The sequence below is a fragment of the Mauremys reevesii genome, linkage group 6, assembly GCF_016161935.1.
Source record: "Mauremys reevesii isolate NIE-2019 linkage group 6, ASM1616193v1, whole genome shotgun sequence".
NCBI lineage: Eukaryota > Metazoa > Chordata > Testudines > Geoemydidae > Mauremys > Mauremys reevesii.
The window spans coordinates 20,076,414-20,097,067 of NC_052628.1; the positions used below are offsets into that span (position 1 = coordinate 20,076,414).

General features: G+C 41.1%; 1 protein-coding gene and 1 long non-coding RNA gene across 4 annotated transcripts in view; one reads left to right on the forward strand and one right to left on the reverse strand.

Annotated features, from left to right (window-relative positions):
- The first annotated feature begins 758 nt into the window (after nucleotides 1–758).
- LOC120408178 lies at nucleotides 759–13,253 on the forward strand. The gene is made up of 3 exons (XR_005600485.1): nucleotides 759–903; nucleotides 7,139–7,218; nucleotides 13,200–13,253. It is a non-coding gene; the product is annotated as an uncharacterized LOC120408178 (long non-coding RNA).
- Nucleotides 12,388–20,654, reverse strand: part of ATP8B1 (ATPase phospholipid transporting 8B1) — a 119,612-nt gene continuing 111,345 nt past the window's right edge. For all 3 annotated transcript variants that reach the window (XM_039544811.1, XM_039544809.1, XM_039544810.1), the window contains 2 exons: nucleotides 19,339–19,469; nucleotides 12,388–14,177 (listed from right to left, as the gene is read on the reverse strand). In XM_039544811.1, the coding sequence (XP_039400745.1) occupies nucleotides 13,950–14,177; nucleotides 19,339–19,469 (359 nt within the window). In that variant the 3' untranslated portion in view covers nucleotides 12,388–13,949. The remainder of the gene's footprint in view (nucleotides 14,178–19,338; nucleotides 19,470–20,654) is intronic.

The following is a 20,654-nucleotide window of genomic DNA, read 5'->3' on the forward strand; positions in this document are numbered from 1 at the left end:
GCAGAGTCAGGCTGCGCCGCGGCGGGATTGGTCAGGCTGCGCCCCGCAGTTCCGCCCGCGAGCGGCCGGCAGGGAGCCCGGGGCCGGCAGAGGCTCCTCCTTGCCGCTGAGCGGCCTCAGCGGTGGAGGGACCCGTTGCTGAAGCGGCTGGAAATCTGGCTAAGTGCAAGAACGGACACGGCTGGGCCCACGGGTGGGAGCGTGGGGCAGCCCCGGGGGCGCGCTGAATGTGAACCCTAGGAACGCCCCGACACCGGCTTGGTGCAGGCTCAGCTCCTGTGGGCAGCAGGCCCGGGCCCTGTTCCCAGCAGCCGTGCGGGTCGGGGGGAAGATGCACCTTGGCACGGGGAGGCACGGCCACCGCTGTTGAAAGTGGTGAGGAAAGGGGATGAGTGACCCTTAAAGTAATCCAGACCCATCTCCTCCCCTAAGGGTTGTGGATATAGCTCTGCTTGCTGGGCTGTTTCACAAATACAGATGCTGATTAGTGTTAGCATCCTACCCGTAATAAATTGCACATGACAAAATAGCTTAATGAGGAAATAATAAAAATCGTCTCGTTTCCAGAGAGGTTGATAGACGTTTAAATAACCATAGACACCCTTTCACCTCTGCTGTTACTTTCCTGTTTCCTATTATATTTTCATTGTTTCATTCTTAATAGTGCAACCCTACTTGAGGTTTTTAATTTTATTCTGAGCTGTAACTTCTCATTTTTGCCATGAAATGTTTATTACAGTCATGCTGCATTAGAAGCCCATCATCCCATGCTGTGTGCATGTAAGCCAGAAGCTGCACTGCAGCACAACTGAAGGAGTGCACTGTCAACCACTTGTATAGTATTGAAAAGTTATTACAAACTGAAGTACATGCTGCAGCAGAGAAAGCAGAAGTCATTTTAGGGTAGAGTATATTAATATTGTTCTTATTACATTTACCATTGCAAAATGATAAAGTGGTACAACACAAAACATTTCCCACCCCTGACTAGAGTTTACACACTTGGTCAAAGATGCACACTGCATATGCCAACTTCCAACCTCTTTATTCAGATAGTGAGTAGTACTGATGGATTCAAATAGACAGGGCACAGGGGAAGAAGTATCAGAGGGGTAGCCGTGAAGTGAGGCTGCAGGAGGGATTTAAATAGTGTTTATAGGATCAAACACAAATGAATTTCCATGACTATGGAACTTAGAATATATTTAAAAAACAAACAAACTGATGCACATCATGGAGCCATTTTGAGTTGTGCTCACAACTATACATTCTATTTAATAAAGCAGGATCCTGCATTTTTCCTTCGTTTCAGTTTCCGAATGGAAAGATCAGGATCAGGCACTGACCTTACATCATCCCATGCACCAATACATACTAAGATACAAGAAGTCAGATGAACAGGTTGCAGATAATCAGAGTACTACTCCGTAATAGACATTATCATAGAATATCAGGGTTGAAAGCGACCTCAGGAGGTCATCTAGTCCAATCCCCTAGTCAAAGCAGGACCAATCCCCAACTAAATCATCCCAGGCAGGGCTTTGTCAAGCCTGACTTTAAAAACCTCTAAGGAAGGAGATTTCACCACCTCCCTAGGTAACCCATTCCAGTGCTTCACCACCTTCATAGTGAAAAAGTTTTTCCTAATATCCAACCTAAATCTACCCCACTGCAACTTGAGACCATTACTCCTTGTTCTGTCATCTGCTACCACCGAGAACAGTCTAGCTCCATCCGCTTTGGAACCCCCTTTCAGGTAGTTGAAAGCAGCTATCAAATCCTTCCTCATTCTTCTCTTCTGCAGACTAAACAATCCCAGTTCCCTCAGTCTCGCCTCATATGTCATGTGCTCCAGCCCCCTAATCATTGTTGTTGCCCTCTGCTGGACTCTTTCCAATTTTTCCACATCCTTCTTGTAGTGTGGGGCCCAAAACTGGACACTATTCCAGATGAGGCCTCACCAGTGCTGAATAGAGGGGAATGATCATGTTCCTCGATGTGCTGGCAATGCCCCTACTTATACAGCCCAAAATGCTGTTAGCCTTCTTGGCAACAAGGGCACACTGTCAACTCATATCCAGCTTCTCATCTACTGTAACCCCTAGCTCCATTTCTGCAGAACTGCAGCCTAGCCACTCGGTCCCTCGTCTATAGCAGTGCATGGGATTCTTCTGTCCTAAGTGCAGGACTCTGCACTTGTCCTTGTTGAACCTCATCAGATTTCTTTTAGCCCAGTCCTCTAATTTGTCTAGGTCCCTCTGTATCCTATTCCTACCCGCCAGCGTATCTACCACTCCTCCCAGTTTAGTGTCATCTGCAAACTTGCTGAGGGTGCAATCCACACCATCCTCCAGATCATTAATGAAGATACTGAACAAAACCAGCCCCTGGACCGACCCTTGGGGCACTCCACTTGATACCGGCTGCCAACTAGACATGGAGCCATTGATTATTATCCATTGAGCCTGATGATCTAGCCAGCTTTCTGTCCACCTTATAGTCCATTCATCCAGCCCATACTTCTTTAACTTGCTGGCAAGAATACTGTGGGAGACCGTATCAAAAGCTTTGCTAAAGTCAAGGAATAACATGTCCATTGCTTTCCCCTCATCCACAGAGCCAGTTATCTCCTCATAGAAGGCAATTAGGTTAATCAGGCATGATTTGCCTGGTGAATCCATGCTGACTGTTCCTGATCACTTTCCTCTCCTCTAAGTGCATCAGAATCGATTCCCTGAGGACCTGCTCCATGATTTTCCCAGGGACTGAGGTGAGGCTGACTGGCCTGTAGTTCTCCGGATCCTCCTTCCCTTTTTTAAAGATGGGCACTACATTAGCCTTTTTCCAGTCATCTGGGACCTCCCCTATCGCCATGAGTGTTCAAAGATAATGGCCAATGGCTGTGCAATCACATCCGCTAACTCTGTTAGCACCCTCAGATGCAGCGCATCTGACCCCACGGACTTGTGCTCGTCCAGCTTTTCTAAATAGTCCACGCTAGGAACAGAATTTGAATCTTAGTTTCTTACTAAGTTGTCACATCCATTCTATAGTACCACTAAAATATCCAATTTGTTATATATAACTAGGGCCCTATCCTAGGGTACTGCTACCCTTCTGTGCTGCTGCTGGCAGGGCACTGCCATCAGAACTGGGCCTCCGGCCAACAGCCTCAGCTCTCCCGCTGCTCATCTCTGAAGGCAGAGCAGAAGTAAGCCTGGCAATACTTTGCCCCCCCCCCCCACTGCAACTCCCTTTTGGGTCAGGACCCCCAATTAGAGAAATTTTGCTTTTCCCCATGAAATCTGTATAGTATAGGGGAAAAGCACACAAAAGACCTGATTTTGTGGTCCGTGACGTGTTTTTCATGGTCGTGAATTTGGTAAGGCCCTATGTATAACACAGAAGGATCAATAGTTCCAGCAATTGGGATACAAAAGATAATACAACATTAGACACTACTGACAACAAACTAATCAGTTGAAGATGAGGCTCCGAAAGGCGATAACATTTTTCAGCCCCCAGTATATTGGAGACTCTGGTCTTAGAGGCACTGGCCTGGGCCCATCGTTCTCAGATGCAACAACTTGTCCCTCAGTAATATCACCATGTCAGTGTCTATTAGCTATTGAGGCCTTGTGATGGGACAGTCTTTCATAATACAACCAATTCTGTGAGGAGATGGACACTTAAGTAGTGATTATAGACTTTGGAGCCCCCTTTTTGGACCCTTCATTTTCTCCAAGCATTGGTCACTGGTTTGGCGAGTACACAACTCCCTCTGAAATTGTCTTGTACGCCTTTTAGTTTCTCCCGGGAGAGCTGAGGTCCTGCAGTGCTGCTGTCTGTCCAAAAGGCAAACAAATAGCACCTTCATACTGGCTGCTGATTAGCTGACAACCCACTCAGAGGACACCCTCCAGATGTTTGTTGAGTTTAGTTCTAGATCTGTTATCGATGGATCAGCTATTATAGGTCTAGAATGGATGAACCAGGAATAGTTCACTGATCACCTGCCCAGAGGAGTTGGTCACCAGGAAAGCGGTTCACAGCTCACCTATCTGTGCTTCCAGCCACTATGAGCCATGGGTGGTGAACTCCATGCCCATGGGCAGTAACACAAGAAGCTGACACAATTCAGTCCGAGTCAAGGTTAGCATTAAGATCAGCCAAAAGGTACCTAGCATAACCCAAGACATAATTGAGGAAGTTTTGTCTTTAGGCATATGTGTATTGAGAGTCATTCTAGAGAAAATAATCAGCTAAACACAAGTTATTTCTCTAGCAAAGAAAACCTCAACATGTCATTTGTGCAAGGGGGCTTGTGAGCTAAAGTAAAATTGAAATCTAATCACCCCTGTTTGAGTATCCACCTGTTTTATGCTTATTCTTCAGGAATGAGAATCTGAAAAGAATGATTTCCTAATATGCATAATTTCTACATGGAAATTATTACTGGGAACTCAATCTGTAATTTAATATGATAGAAAATAATTTATGAGCATAAGGTCTTTGGGGCACGGACAAGGGGAATAACTAGTGAGACTGTCTCTTTGTTCTGTTTGTACAGCACCTAATGTAATAATATAACGTAAAAAGTAAAAATTAAACTATATAAAAGTATGCATTCCTATAAAACATGGAGCTTATACAGTAAAAGGGGTTAAAAAAATGTGAACTAAAATCCTATAAGGGCTCAAAAAAGGAGCCACTGTAGGTTTGGTTTTCTTTTTTAAATAGCTGAGTACTTTAAGAGCAAAACAAAACAAAAAACAACAACACCAACAAAAACATACAAAAAAAAATCAGTAAATATAAGTGAATCCCAGTCACTGAAACGCTATTCAAATGTGCCATCCAAATTATTTCTTTTAACTAATTATTTACAGTTAATAATTTAACTACTTTAAATAATTCAAAATCAGAACAAAACCTCCAACCATTAAAATCCCATCAAAAATTCTATTTCACTTTAATATAAAATAAATATTACTAAAAATATTAGAACTATATAATAAAATTGCTCTTCATTTTTCTAATTGTATCATGGTTACATTTTTACAAGTATTGGAAGTAGTAATACCATATAGAAATCCCCATGTATTTTTTTAAAGAGATTTTGATTAAATTATTTATAGTTTAATAATTTAAACCAGATTGTCATGCTGCCTGCAGCAGTTAGCACAATTTATTATTTACGGACACATTTTCTGGGAAGAGCTCATTTCCTTCTGAATGGCTGTAAAGGCTTTTCAGGGGAGAAAAAAAAAAGCATATAGTGTTGGTAGTTGTCACCATCTGAGCTTCCTTTTGCACTGAGTTATACTGCCATAACTATGTTTTATTATTAAACCAAGCATTCTCCTCTTTAACATTCATTTTTTTAAACATTTTTATTTTTAACATTTTTACACTCCCTCCCAACTGTTCAATTTTCTTCATATTTTGCGGTGTTAATTTGTGCAAAAGCTTTTTCAACTCCTTAACTTTTAAAAATTAAATTAAAAATTAACTGATACTTTTAGCCAAATTTGTGGCAGTTCTAAACTTAGGGTTTTTGCTTTTATTTTTTAACTTTAGTACACTTAGCTTGCAAAACTGTACTTACTAAATACAGGCCTTGCAGGAAGGCTGCTTTCTACTTTAGATTTATGCAGAAAGTTAACATTGTTTTTCCCCTGACCTTTCAGTATTTTTTTGCGTTTAGTTTGGGTTTTTTTGGAAGGGGCTGGGGATTGTTTGTGTTTTTCAACTTTTAGTTGTTCTGTATACTTATTACATTCATTTTTCAAAGGTAGTACATTTTATTTGTAAAGTTTTAGCCACCAGAAATAATCATTTTGAAACTGCTTCCTTGATCTGGGCTCTTTTTGACAGACCTAGATACTATTTGTTGGAATGTTTAATATTTTAAAATTGATATGGGAAATTACCAAACACTAATTTAACCATAATTTTTTTAAAAAATCCACCAGCCAGATGATACTGTATGCAGTTGCTGTTCAACAGTGTTCCTATTGCACCTGGGCTCACATAGGCTTTAACATCGGTGTGTGGGCTGGAGAAGGGCCGTGTTGGCTTTTAAGACAGATTCTCTTCATTTGCAGTCACCCCTATTGGTCAGAGGCTCTTTTTAGAAACTTCCCATTATTTTGTTATTCTTTGAATCAGACATTCTTCCTGCTTTATTCTTTCTGTCCTTATCACTTATTATTTTCAAGGCCTTCCTTCTACTTGCTCGTCAGGCCTTTCATTACAACACAACACATATTTCCTTAACTAAACTTAAGCTAACTTTAATTCTTTAATTTTATACTTATCCTACATTCTCCACCTTAAAACCTGACTATGTGGGATTTACTACATTAAGCATTTTAAAAATACATCTACAATTCTGCAATATTTTGTACCACTAATAAACTTGACAGTGCAGAATTAAAATGACCATTACCATGATTACATTGTCATTAAAAGCTTTGGTAATTATCCATCTTCACCATGAATGTAATTCCACATTGTACACTTATTTCCACCAGCAGGGGCTAGTTAACTTCCGAATTTCCTATTCCTGGCTGTTAAGATGCAGGTTTAAGGGCATCCTCCCGTAATCTGAATTCAGCCACATTACAAAAATGGGTATAGGATGTGAAATCTTTCCATTTATCACCGCAGGGAATTTTGATGTGAAACAAAACATTGGTCAATCAGAATAACAGTGTTTGTATCTATACCGAAAGTGGTTATTTCCAGCAACTACACAATATTTACCATTCCCAGCCTAAGCAGTTTTTACTAAACTAGTAAAAATTATGGCCTTAATAAAGACAATGGATTTATGACTTACTACAACAACCCTCCGCTCCTCCCCCCCACACTTTTTGTCCAGGGGTGTTAATGGGCCACTTCACCTTGAAGGGTCCCTTAGAATACATGTTAACTCTACTAAACTGTCAGTTCGATCTTATATTTAGCTGTGACACTCGGAGTACCATTCCCACACCTGAGGAAGAACCCTGTGTAGCTCGAAAGTTGGTCTCTCTCACCAACAGAAGTTGGTCCAATAAAAGATATTACCTCACCCACCTTGTCTCGTAGATCCTGAGGTCACACTTGTCCTTATCAGGCTTGTTCCTTTCAGGATCCTGCGCAGGTTTCAGAGCCAGACAAGCTTGCCTTCCTCAGTGGAGGAGTCGTCGTCAGAGGACTCATCTGGAAAATGTTTGTGCTTTTTAGATTTAAACTTTTTGCATGATTTGGGCGCATAGAACTCTGCTGCAGCTTTGGTGGAGCCTTTTACAGCTTGCCGTTCTCAAGGCTTGAAGCCTCAAAATCCTCCCCCACTGGATCCCATTCTCCCTGGGAGGGAGGAGGTCAGAACTCATCAGAGCCCTCCTGGTTGGCTTGGGCTTCTTTCTCCAGGGCTCTTGGGACCAATTTTAAAATTGCAAGGGGTGGGGAGGAGAACTCATAGCCCTGCAAATCTCCCCCTCTTTGTTCTTATTTATTAAACATTTCTTTATTTAGAAGCCTCAACTGAGTCATTTTTGTCTAAGCTACTTTTTTTTAAAGAGGTTTTTTTGCTTGCTTTTTTACACAAGATCATCCTAATGAACATTTCTTGGCATGCTTTCTGCCTTTGTCTCAAAGATACCCAGGTTTAGGTTTACAGGTAATAAATTGACTGAACAAGCTCCTTGTGAATTCAACACTTCAATAACATTACAAGATTTCTGTCCAAGATTAAAATCCACCTAGACTTTGCATGTTGATGGGTATGTTGCACTCAAGCATGCCCATAAATGTAGACACTGCAGAACAAGAAAGTTATCTTGATGAAATTCCATCAGACAGATGTGCCATGAAACCTGTGCTACTATCTTTGTTAAGCAACCTCCCGACATAAGAGACCACTCCAATGTAACAATAATTTTGTCTTTTGAACAGTCATTTAAAATAGCTTCCCTAGAGTCTTTTCATCCCTGCAATATGGTGCTTGACCTTGTCAGCTCTGTCGTTAGCAGACTGCTTCAACTCCACGCATTAGATTCCTTTTACAGTTATCCCTGTAAATGTATGACCTCTCTCATTAGGTTGTGAGATCCTCAGAACAGGGAATGTCCTTAAGAGTCTGGAAAGTCTGGAGAGTCTGGCTGTGCACATAGTAGGTTCTACTGCAAATTAATAATGTGCCATAATTGGTACATACTCTGTTGGTGGTAGTGTGTGATTCTTCTTGTTCATAAAGATAGTTTGTTTGCTGGGGACTTGAGAAGACAGGGCTGGAAAATCTTGGCATTTATTGGCCCTCCGTCCTCTGACAAAAGATAATATGGCTATCATAGCATAGTCACACTAATGAATCACAGTAATAATGAATCACCAAATCAAACAGCTGACTTACAACAAATACAAGTAAATGCTTGCTAGCAAAATTTATAAGAGAAACTGCTCGTGAAGAATACATACACATTTTACCTGTAAATCTAATCTAAATTCTGCTAGATAGATTCAGACCAGTTTGGAAAATGTGTGCCAAAATAAACCACTCAGCACAGTTCTGTGGTAGATGTATCATCTCTTTCCTTCTTGAACAAAGATTACAAAAATTACATGGGAGAAACAGGGTCTACCAGAAGTGAGAGGAACTCTACCCTAGAATAAGTCTTAGCTCATCTCAGTTCTTTACCCACATCACTATTAAACATTTGGTGAAATCCTGGCCCTACTGAAGTCAGAGTTTTATCGCTAGAGTTTTTCTATATGCAATAAAGAATACAAGAGTATCATACCTCTTTAAAATCTGAAGTGACTAAGTGTCACGTGTCTACCAATCATTAACGTGAAAGTACGTGGAATAGCCACATCTCCATAAAAAAAAGAGGAGTGCGCTCACAATCTGCTTTAAGAAATTAGGACTGGCCCCAGCTGGCTCCAGGCAAGAAGCCACTTAAATTGGCAAAAACTGAGCAACCTCTAAAGGTAACTTGTAAAAGATGTGGGTCAAAACAAAACAAAACAAACCTTTATGATGAATGTAGTAAGATGAGGCCCTGAGACAAACCCTTGGTATCAGAGGCCCGGTATGAGGCCTGAAGCCTGAACTGAAGTAATGACATTGCTAACAAAGACATTGCAAAACATTGCTAACATAAAGCAGAGTTAGGCCATGAGCCAGAGGCAGGCCCTGCTCACAGAAGTTGGCAAGAGGAAGGCTGCTAAAAGAACGTGTGCCAGGATGGCACCAGAACAGTCTGGTACGAACACATCCCATAGAGATAACAAGGAACAGGCAGATCCAGCCTAAAGACGAGGTCAAAAGGATAATATGATAGAGGGGAGGGCTAGCTCAGTGGTTTGAGCATTGGCCTGCTAAACCCAGGGTTGTGAGCTCAGTTCTTGAGGGGGCCATTTAGAATCATAGAATATCAGGGTTGGAAGGGACCTCAGGAGGTCATCTAGTCCAACCCCCTGCTCAAAGCAGGACCAATCCCCAGACAGATTTTTACCCCCGTTCCCTAAATGAAAGATATGGACATGACCCCCTAGCTGACCATGGAACCTACCTGTTGTCTTGTAAATAAATTGTGAGCTCTTTGGTGCAGGGGCTGTTTTTTGTTGTGAATTTGTACGATGCTAAGTCCTCTGGGGTTCCTGGCCCATGACTGGTTTTACTGCAATATCATACATAAATATAAAAACTAAAACTTGCCACGAACGGAGGAATAAAAGCACTCCTGTCATTAGCTTCACCTTGGATCTCTGTTTCTTCTGGATAATCAGACCATAAGAACAAACTGTGAGCAAACCCCATTATGTGGCAGTGGAATATCTGCCATTTTTATCAGTTCTTTCCACCATCCTCTGATCATTAGTTCAGCCTTTCCTGGCTTGCGGCTCATCTTGCTTGCACAAGATCCATACCCCAATCTTCTGTGTTAGTGAACTAGCAGTGTCTGAAGAGGGCTTAGCATACCAAGGGCATCCCCTCCTACTGACAGAGATACACACACACACACCCCTACCTTAATTAACCCATTAAACACAACACACACCCCTTAACTCACTCAACATAGCAATTGTTTTGTTAGTGTTGTGGAACTACATAGAGAATTTGTGGCGTAAAAAAAGCACTTTGACAAGCCGACGCTGTAGTTTCTCAGGAAGGAAGGGAGAAAGACACTCAAAGCAATTCCATCTATTGATATTGATAAAAGACCCTAGGTGCATAAAACATCACCATGGTCAACAGCATGAGTCAAAATGGAGACTACATCCTTGACCAGAGGATCTGTAACAATCCAGATGGTTCCAGCCTAAAATCTGATAGGGCTGAAGGAGGCCAGAGGAAGGCAAATATCTCTGGAATTGCTTGGCTGTGGTCTTATCAACAGTCATTCCCAGAAGTGAGGGATTTCAGACCGGGCAATAACTGAGGATGTTTCTTGAACAGAGAACTAAATTGCTTTTCTAAGGCCTGTTTACACTAGACAATTAATAATTCTCACTATTGCCGACTGTTTCAGCTCCATCCATATCAGCAATTTTGAGAGGCCTTGCTGGATGACACTGGTGTTTTATGCACTATGCCAATTCAACTAGTTTGAGAGCAGCAAGATGACAGAGGAAACACACAGTCCCATGAGGGCTCCTAAAGTTGCTAACGTGCCTAGAGATTAACCAGTGCTAACAATGGGAAGTTTAAAAAAAAAAAAAAGCCTTAGTACAGGCACTTAAGAGTCTGACATCTAGCCTTTCTTCACAGGAGCACTGACAAGCCTCCATTGAAGTGGCCTCCGTAACTGTCTTCTAGTTTTCAACGAATAAATTGTAGTGCACATGCCGCCCAGCCACTCAGCAAACATTGCTAGCTTAAAAAAGTCCCCCACAGCTACAGACAGTTCAGATCTGAACAGTCTTTTCTGCAAAAATGTTGAGAGTATTTTATAGCGAGCAATTGTTAAGCAAACGGTTCTAATTTACCAAGCTGTTAACCATTTTAAACAGCAAAGAATCCTGTGGCACCTTATAGACTAACAGACGTTTTGCACAGTTCAGCTAAGCAAGGTGGTGGTGAAGAAAGTCTTCAGCACAGCCATGAGATTTTAAGGATTCTTTGTATCACTGTTAATCTGATTCAGCACAAGACTGTCATAAGCACTCTGCCAATCTGCCTGCCCATGTCATCTGTCACAGACAATTTACATACTATGATGACCTGTGAGAATATCATCAGGTTCAGGGGGGCACTGAATAACCAGCAGAGAATAGCAGTTTATGGAGTCCCATCAGGCAACTGATATATCAGGCTGTCATCAGTTCTCCACAATCCCAGAGACTTGTGCAACTGTATGACACCGGAATCCATAAACCCACCACTGCATTGCAGCTCTCTCAAAAAGTAGTTTACAAGAGGCATCACACAGTACATAGCAACTGTACCCAACCACTCATGGCATGCTGTGAATACTGTACCCAACTGAAGCTTCCAGGAGAATTCAGGTAGGCAGAGTGTACTTGACCAAATTATTACTTGTCAGTACCATGAGTTTTTCAAATGAACAGGGACTAGGTCTCATCTGAAAGACAGTAATTCCAGCAGAAGTGGTCTCTTAGTACCATATTAAGTCATGTGTTCAATGACTTGAAAGAAGAATGTCATCTGATGAAATTAGCACCACTTCCTGCAACAGCTTGTGTTTCCATGGAGGTCTCTCTCCAGGCTGACACTGCCACGTGTGTGAGATCAGACAAAATCACATCCCAAGCCAGTATGGCTTAAAGCAGGGGTTCTAAACCTTTTTCTTTCTGAGCCCTGCCTCAACATGCTAGAACAACTCCAGGCCAGAGCCCAGCAGGGCGGGGGAAGTTCTCAGGGCTCCAGGCCAGGGATGGAAACCCTGAGGCTTCTATTTGGGAGTGGGGAGGGGCAAGGGACAGGAGGTCTGTAGTCAGCTATGAACAGCGGGGTCCAAGAAGGGAGCGCCACCTCCACCCTGTGACTCACCTCAGCAGGCCACCTACTGGTCTGGAGCTGTGTGCCAGTGGCTGCTCCCTGAGGGCTCTGCTGGGCCCAGCTCTGACCAATTGCCAAGCCCAAAACATAACATCTTTCCTCTCTTTTGATCAGTGCTATCTTTTCTTAAGAGGCATTTTGAACCTCTAGGTGGCTAGCTGTTTGACTTTCAGCCTTTGATAGGCCAAGAAATATCTCAGATGTTTTCTCCCAACAGCTAACAAATATTTTGTTTGTATATTATTATACAGGCAACTCCTCAATCCAATAATTCACACTGATTTACAAGCAGCATCAACCTCATTTACGCAAAATTGTTTAATAATCATTCAAATAAAACATAAAAATGGTAAAAACCACTTTGTTTTCCACATTGGTCAAAAGATTAAAAATTTAAGATATTTTATGAAAGCATTTATTATCTATAAACAAAATATGTTACATATTAAGCCTCACTTACATGTAAATAGAATATATCAATATCAATTTGCATATTAAAATTAATATTGCACCCAATTTAGAAGACTGACACTTTTATTGTCAACCATTCCCACATCTCTCAATGAGAGAAATTGAAATTATACACTTCCTTTTCTTTAAAATTAACTATACTGCTCCCATCCATTTACTTATTAAAAGAAAAACTGTAAACTTTCTTGCATTTGCTCCATTAAAATTATGAAATGTACACTTCTTTGCCTATATCTAAAAGATTAACTGTACACATTGGGTTTATGCCCTATTAAATAACATTGGAACAGTTATTAATGCCGGTGTAAGTCAGTATTATATAAAAAAAAATGTGAAACATTTATACATCCTAAGTTGAGGAAACTAGGTGAGTGAGAGAGAGAGAAAGAGAGAGTGTGTGTGAGTGTAATATGTACAAAAAAAAAAACCGGAGAGACTTTCTCTCCCCTTACACCCCCCCGCCCCCAATTAGAGGACACTATTGAACAATTACCAGATGAAGTATGTTCAACTTAAAAGTGGACTGTTCTTCCTTATCTATTCTTACAAATTGTTGCATTATGAAATTCAACTGAAATGAACAATCACATCTGTCAATTCAAAAGGCAGTTTTCCAATAACCAAATAACTTCATAAAATACTGTACAAGAAGGTAGATAAAAATATTTCAGGGAAGTGTTTCAAAAAATCCTATGAGGTCTTCACTGTTTTCCAGATCACTCTCCTCCTGAGACACAGAGAAGTTATTTAAAGAATAAACCAAGCCAGTGATGGAACCATTAAGAGTGAAAAAAGTGCAATAGACTTAACCATTTAGTAAACAGGAATGGACTGTAACCACACCTACAACTGTGATTGTATTTTCACTAAAATGTGTTCATCTGTTCCAAGTATGTGAGTGACTACAACATACCACCATGGAGCCTAATTTAACTGTATAAAAGGTCAGATGGCATGGCTCCCCCAAAGGAAGAAAAACATTAGTTATCTAATTCACCTTTACCATTGTATAAATAAAATTGTTTAACAAAGTGGCACATACAGTTTGATTGCTTCTCAGCTGTTCATCTTTAAAGTAAGGTATGAAATGTGTGCTGCAATTTTATTTCATGATTCTAATTTTTTTTAAAAAGGATAAAATTTAGCAGTTCCAAGTATCATTTAAAAAAATTAAAACTCTGGGTTTTTAGACCCTAGAATTTTATATATCCTTCAGTTTCACATTATATTTGCACAAGGATTAGGATTTATTTAAAAACAAACCAACAAAAAAAAAAATCACCTCTTGGTTTTTCTATTTTTTCAATAGTCCCAAACCAAGCAATTTTGTAAGAAAATTGTGAAGTCTTCATAGCCTCATGTCATCTGTTTTTTAAAAAAATCCTGAGTCTTCCATAAAAAATATTCTTTGTGCAATCATTTTGCTAAAAAGCCTGTCTTCTAGAACTTAAATCTTAGACAATCATCAGCTGGTTTCACCAACTTGTCTACCTTCGGCCACCTTGTGGCGTAGCACGGCATCTAAAGGTGCTCGTTTTTTACGTATGTTACGTCCAGAAGCAATAAGATCAGCATATCCCCGTTGATGTGAGAAAGCATAAGCAGAACGACGGCTTGATATCCCTCGACGAAAAGTGCTCTGCCTTCGCTTCCACTGTTCTTCAGCCTTGTATTTCTTACGGTTCTTCTGAATCTTTATGAAAGGAAAATTTGTAACAGGTTAATTTAGAGGGCAAATAGGTGTTCATTTGTACTTAACATCTTGGGAACAACATGATGATAACTTTAAAGTGTTACAAGTTTTATAAAAGGTTTTTTCTTGTTAAAATTTACCTGAGTTAAAACCAGAAGCATATGTTAAAAAAAAAAAGTGTTTTTTAATTATTTTATTTTGCATTTTTATTAACTTCTTAAGGCATTCCAAGCTAGAGTGGGCATGTTGTGTAGTAAACAAAATGAAAAATTTGATATTTGTATCTCAACCTATTTTCTTGTTTACAGATGGCAATAGCTTTAAAAATAAAATCTAAAAGACAATAGAATTTTAATAATCACAACCGTTATCTCAGGTGGGGCTTTCTTGCCAGTTCTAGGTAAAAACAAACACACACAAACCCAAAAATAAACCACTGCTGCCACTTGTCACAAACTTAAAGTGGTAAATACAAATAAAACTATAATATAGTCTGAAGCCAAAAATGGCAGTTTTTTTTTTTTATCCAAAGTGAGCCTGGGAGGGTTTTTGTATTCGGTTTGCAATCTGAACACATAGCAGTGGCTAAGTATAGGGAAGACAAATATATGAAAGCCTGTTTTAACAGTTGTGGCCAGACATGTGTCTTGCCCTGGCAGAATGTGAGGATACTGCTATTCAGATAAGGAGTATTTAGAAAGTTTCACACCTATGGATGGGCTCAGCACTAAAATACTTAAGATCATGATTAAATAAAAATATATATAAAATTCTGCAGACAATCCAATGTTAACAATGAAGAGTCTCAAACCCCCTCCCCCACACCTCTCACACACCCACACCCCCCCCCCACCCACACACCCCCCTCATATCACTCCCACCTAGCCCAATTACCAGAAAGTATTTAGTTTGCCTGGAAACTGCCCACACCTCATTCTGCTGGCTCTGGATGTGATGGGGATGCTAGAATAGGCTTCCTTAGATCAGATATGGGTATCAACACTTTAGTATGAAGACAGATACAAAGTCATGCTTTAAGCAGCAACTAGATAACTCCCTGACCAAGAAGTTCCCATATTTATTAAGCTCCCCACTGCAACACATCCTGGTCCTCTCTGGTAACTGTTGAGGACCAGGAACTCTATGGCTACTTCACATCCGCTTTTCTAATAAAAAATTAAAACTTCAATTATCAATCAACTTGTATACCGGGGTGGCCAAACTTACTGACCATCTGAGCCGCTTACAACAATCTTCAGAAGTCCAAGAGCTGTGGCATGCCAGTCAGAGTGGGGCTTCTGCCTTGAAGCAGGGTGGTGGGGCCAGGGGCTTCTGCACTGTGGGGAGGAAGGTCTGAGGGCTTCAGCCCTATGGGGCATGCCTGCTGGGGATTCAGCCCCTCTCCTGCTGAAGCCCTGATCTCTGGCAGGTGCACCCCACAGGACTAAAGCCCCAAGACCCCCATCTCTGCTGGGCCCCACCACCCCGCCACAGGACAGAAGCCCCGAGCTCCCCCCCAGTCTGGTAGGTGGAGAATGGAGGGGAAGCTATAGAGGGGGCTCCGTGAGCCGCACTCTAATTGTAAAAGAACAGCATGCTGCTCATAAGCCGCGGTTTGGCCACCTCTGGTATATATACACACACACACAATTAAAAATAAACTTCAAATTCCTTAAAACTATTTACACTAGTATGTCCCCTTACGAATTGCATTCACATAGTCCTGAGCAGTATTTTAAAGATCAAGTCTTTGATGGGGTCTGACCAGTCTTCAGACAGTGTTCTCAGTTCTGCTGAGTTTCCCTGTGGAGGGGGCTCAGTTCCTGACAGGGTACCTGCAGGTCCCAGATCCTCTTGGTGTTGTGTTGGGAAATACTGAAAATGAACCTGAGACCCCTGGAGAAGTCCTTTTGGAGTTGCCATTAGGTAACATCTGGGAGTTTCTACCAAGTTCAGAATCAGAGGGGTAGCCGTGTTAGTCTGGATCTATACAAAGCAACAAAGAGTCCTATGACACCTTAAAGACTAACAGACGTATTGGAACATAAGCTTTCATGGATGAATACCCACTTCGACAGACACATGTAATGGAAATTCGTGGGTATTCACCCAAGAAAGCTTATGCTCCAATACATCTGTGAGTCTTTAAGGTGCCACACGACTCTCGGTTGCTTTTTACCAAGTTCAGAGTAATTCTGAAACTCTGACAGATTTTGAGCCACACTGTGTTCCCTGGTCTCAGTTCAGAGAGTGCTTTTGTTCTGTGCTGAACATTGAAGTATTGTTGCTGCCAAATTTTTATTTCAGCATCCCATCTTCTAAATTCCTTCAGGTATGTCCAATTCAGTTTAAGCTGTATTGGAGCCACAGGTAGATATCTTCCCATTAGAAGTTTTACTGGAAATAGTCAGGGCCGGCTCCAGGGTTTTTGCTGCCCCAAGCAGCAAAAAAAAAAAAAGCCATGCTCGGCAGCTGCTCCACCGCGCCACTTTCTTCTTCGGCTGCAGGTCCTTCCCTATGAGAGGGCTGAGGGACCCGCTGCCAAATTGCCACCAAAGAGCCCGACGTGCCACCCCTTCCCCTTGGCCGCCCCAAGCACCTGCTTGTTGAGCTGGTGCCTGGAGCCGGCCCTGGAAACAGTCCAGACACAAGCGGTGCTGACCGATATGCCTGTGGTGCTTTATATGGGTCCACTGATTTTTGCAGAAGTCTTTTAAAATCTGAAATGCTCTCTCCACCTCCCCGCTGCTCAGGGTATAATGTGGACTACTATTACAATGTTCAAAATCCAAATCCTATGCAAATTCTAGGAATGTTTCAGAATGTTGTCTTGCAAATATTGACTTCAGTTTCTGTATGACCTGTGCTGAGGAAGTCTGTGTAAGTATAATCAAGTCAATATATCTGGAGAAGTAATAGACTACAATAACGTACATATGACCTTTCCAGGGGAAAAAAAAATACAAACCACCTGCTGCTACCTGCTACAAATGTCTGCCAGGTAACATTGTAGACAGTAATGGTTCTAGTGATTGTTCTTCCTTGTTACATACTTTGCAACCCTCTGCTGAGGTCTGAATTTGCCTACTCAGACTGGGCCACCATGTGGATTGCTGTACTCATCCCCTGCACTTGCGTTTTTGCCATTGGTGCATTCCAGTTTCTCTATTAGGTGTAGTCTTTGTATTGCTGGCAACCCAGTTGAGGGAGCTGTCAGTCTTTGTATTACATATATTATTTGTGGAAGACTTTTCTGTCCTTTCTCCAGGTTTCCAAGGAGCTGGCCACAAACATCCAATGTATTGTTACTAGCTCCATGTAGAATCTTATTTGATCTTTGCAGATCTCTTTTCCGGGATTGCTTATGATTTTTATTCTTGTACTGAATTGCAATGACTGCTGCCCCAGTATCGGTTTTAAATTAAAGGTTTAATCTATTTTGATGCATGCTTGTGTACCAAGGTGTTCTCTATTCTACTGAGAATATAGCCTCTAAAATTACGGGCTTTTCTGATAACACTCCCTCTTGGATTGTGTCCGCGATTCCCAGTGACCTGCATGTTATTGCAGGAAGTCCCATTTTCTGGCATCTCCTACATTGTCTCTTTGGCTGGACATTGTTGAGAGCTGTGGTATGTGTCTTGCTGCATCTTCCACAGCTTTTCCAAATTTCCCCCCTATTAAGTTTCTTTAGTCTCCCACTCTCTAGTTGTGCCCTGTTCTTATTTTTCTAATTTATGTCTTTCCTCTTTACTGTATCAATAGTGTCTGATGCAGTCTCCCATATGCTGCTAGCATATAAATTATATTGCTGTTTCTTTATGGTTTCTTGCATTCTCAGTTTTGCTAGTGTGACATTTGGGTCTACTGAAGCTGTGCTGATAAACTGAATTATTTTATGCCAACAACTATCCTGTCTCCTATTTGTTATTCTTTTAATGCTTTATATTTGCAATGTTCAGCATGCCTATGAAATACAGTAATGAAAATCACAGCTGTTTCTCCTTGTTCCTGGAACCTCCTATTAAATTTGGCCCTTTCATATGTAATTGTCTGTCTGTCTACGAAGTGGCCGACAAAGCCTCTTTCACTTTTGTGTAGTCTCTCTTTTCCTCATCCGTGAGGGGGTGAGGTTCATGGATGTCTTCAGCAGCATCACCCACCGCAAATGGTACTAGGTATTTTTGTGCTTTATCTGTTAAACCTGAAGCAATCTGGAATTGCTCAACAATCTGGCTTGAGCAGAGCCAGCTGAGATACCAAAATCAAGCCCCTCAAAAAGAGATATTTGCACTATGGACTCCACTGCTGTGATAGGGCTTTATCTCCTTCTTGGTGCAGCTTTCTTGGCGGAGATCTGTTGTCTGATCTTCCACTTTCCCTACCGACTCACCTACTGTCAGTCGGGGGCGGGGGGTGGTGTCTCTTTTCTTTCAGTCACTCCCCACCATTGAGAGATACGGAGAAAGGGGCATACTGTTTGGGAGGAAAGAAGATCTTCACTCTTCTACCCCACAGAACAAAGAGAAGAAGGAGGAGAGAATAAGAAGTTAAAGAAAGGAAAAGAGAGAAATGTCAGCAGGTGAGGTAGAGGTGGCAGAATGAGAGACATGTGGGCCAGCACTTACTGAGGAAAACAGCAGATCAGACAAAGAGGCAGAAGCAGACTTGGAGGAGGCAGAAGCAGACTTGGAGAAGGCTTAGCAGGAAAGTATTGAGAAGACCATCTCAAGGCACTGACACTCCCTGCTCCACTGCAGTGGCAAAGCACCAGACCACCCGTCTCTAGCAAGGTTCCCAAACTGCTAGTGTGGTGAGGCTTTTAGAGAACCCCTAAGTTGTCATTTTAGGGTGTATTCAGGCTCATGAGGAAGCCAGATGCACAGTCCTAATGAAATTCTCCTTATAGAATATAAGAATGGCCATACTGTGTCAGATCAAAGGTCCATCTAGCCCAGTATCCTGTCTTCCAACAGTGGCCAATGCCAGGTGCCCCAGAGGGAATGAACAGAACAGATAATCATCAAGTGATCCATCCCCTGTCACCCATTCACAGCTTTTGGCAAAAGGTCACTACCAATTAACTTATTTTCTGAACATTAAGAATATTATTGACTTATATAACTAAATACAGTTCAAATTACCAATTTTTTCTACTTACTTTATCACTTTCTGAAGGCCAAATTGTCATTGACAAAAATCTTAGTGCAACAACAGGAAGCAAACAAACTGCAACTGACAAAAGTATTGTCAACCAGAGATATGGCTGTCTTAGAGCATTTGGAGCAGTCCCTGGGAGAAGTAAGAGTGAAAGTTAGTCTGTATCTGTTTTCAATTAAATTTATACAGCACAGCAAATTAAATTCATGTTTCCTGCCCTGAAATGTGTAATTGAAGTATTCCAAGTGTGTTTGAATACCACGGTATCAAAATCTAAAATAAGCCACTACCAAGAAAAAGATTGAGGTAAGGAGAGAGCCAGAAAGTGTGCCACAAATTTATAACAACGTCTGTATTTCCTTTTCAATGTATTAACTTATAAAACTCTTTAAGGGATAAGTTAGGGTGAGAACAAGTATGTGGCTGGCACATGTGATTTTTTTGATTACTTTTAATGGGCAAAAACTGTGATTAAGAGAAACCTCTAGGATCATTGTAATATACATACAGCATAGAATGTAAATGCTAATTTAATATGAAAGCACTGTAGCAGTTAAAGCTTAATGTTTAATTTAAGCAACCAGGTAGAACAAATTCTAAAATCTGAAGTACTTTTAAAAAGCAGAGGATGAAGAGCATGAATATATTGTACAGGAAGCAACCCAGGATTTTTCTCAGATTGATTTTGATATTGAACTGAAAGTAATTTGCACAAGGATGTCGTCACATCTGAAAGCAGTATGCAGCAGGAAATTTGTTATGCACAAATGAGAGATGGTTTCAAGTAAGTTTAGGCACCTGACAGTCTTTGAGAAGATCAGTCTAAAGCCCATTGCACATCCACTCACTTTCCCAGATCACAAATTAAAAAGATGGGGAGGGTGAAGGACAATGGGCAAAAAAAGGTAATCTCAAGCATGTTCAGTAGGCACATAAGGCACTTAAAGTATTACCAACCCAAACCATTTACAAATTTGGAGTCAGCCCCCCACCCAGAATCATGCGACCTTTTTAGAAATAAAAAGTTTGGAGTTCTTTTTATTTGCTTCTAGTTTTTGATCCTTTAGGGTACAGTTGGGTTACATTTTCAAGCCTTTTCACAGCTAAGAAGCCTAGAAAAATTTGCTTGAGAATCATACTTTCTTTTTTAAATTATAGGTAAAGTTATAAGAAACATCAAATGTCATGAGATGTAATACAATTGTGTGTGTAGGCAACTTAGCATTCACCTTTGAACCTTACTCCCACTGATGTGCAGGAGTAACTTGGCAGCCACAGAGCAGCCTTCAATATAGGATCACAGGTTTCCGTTTACTC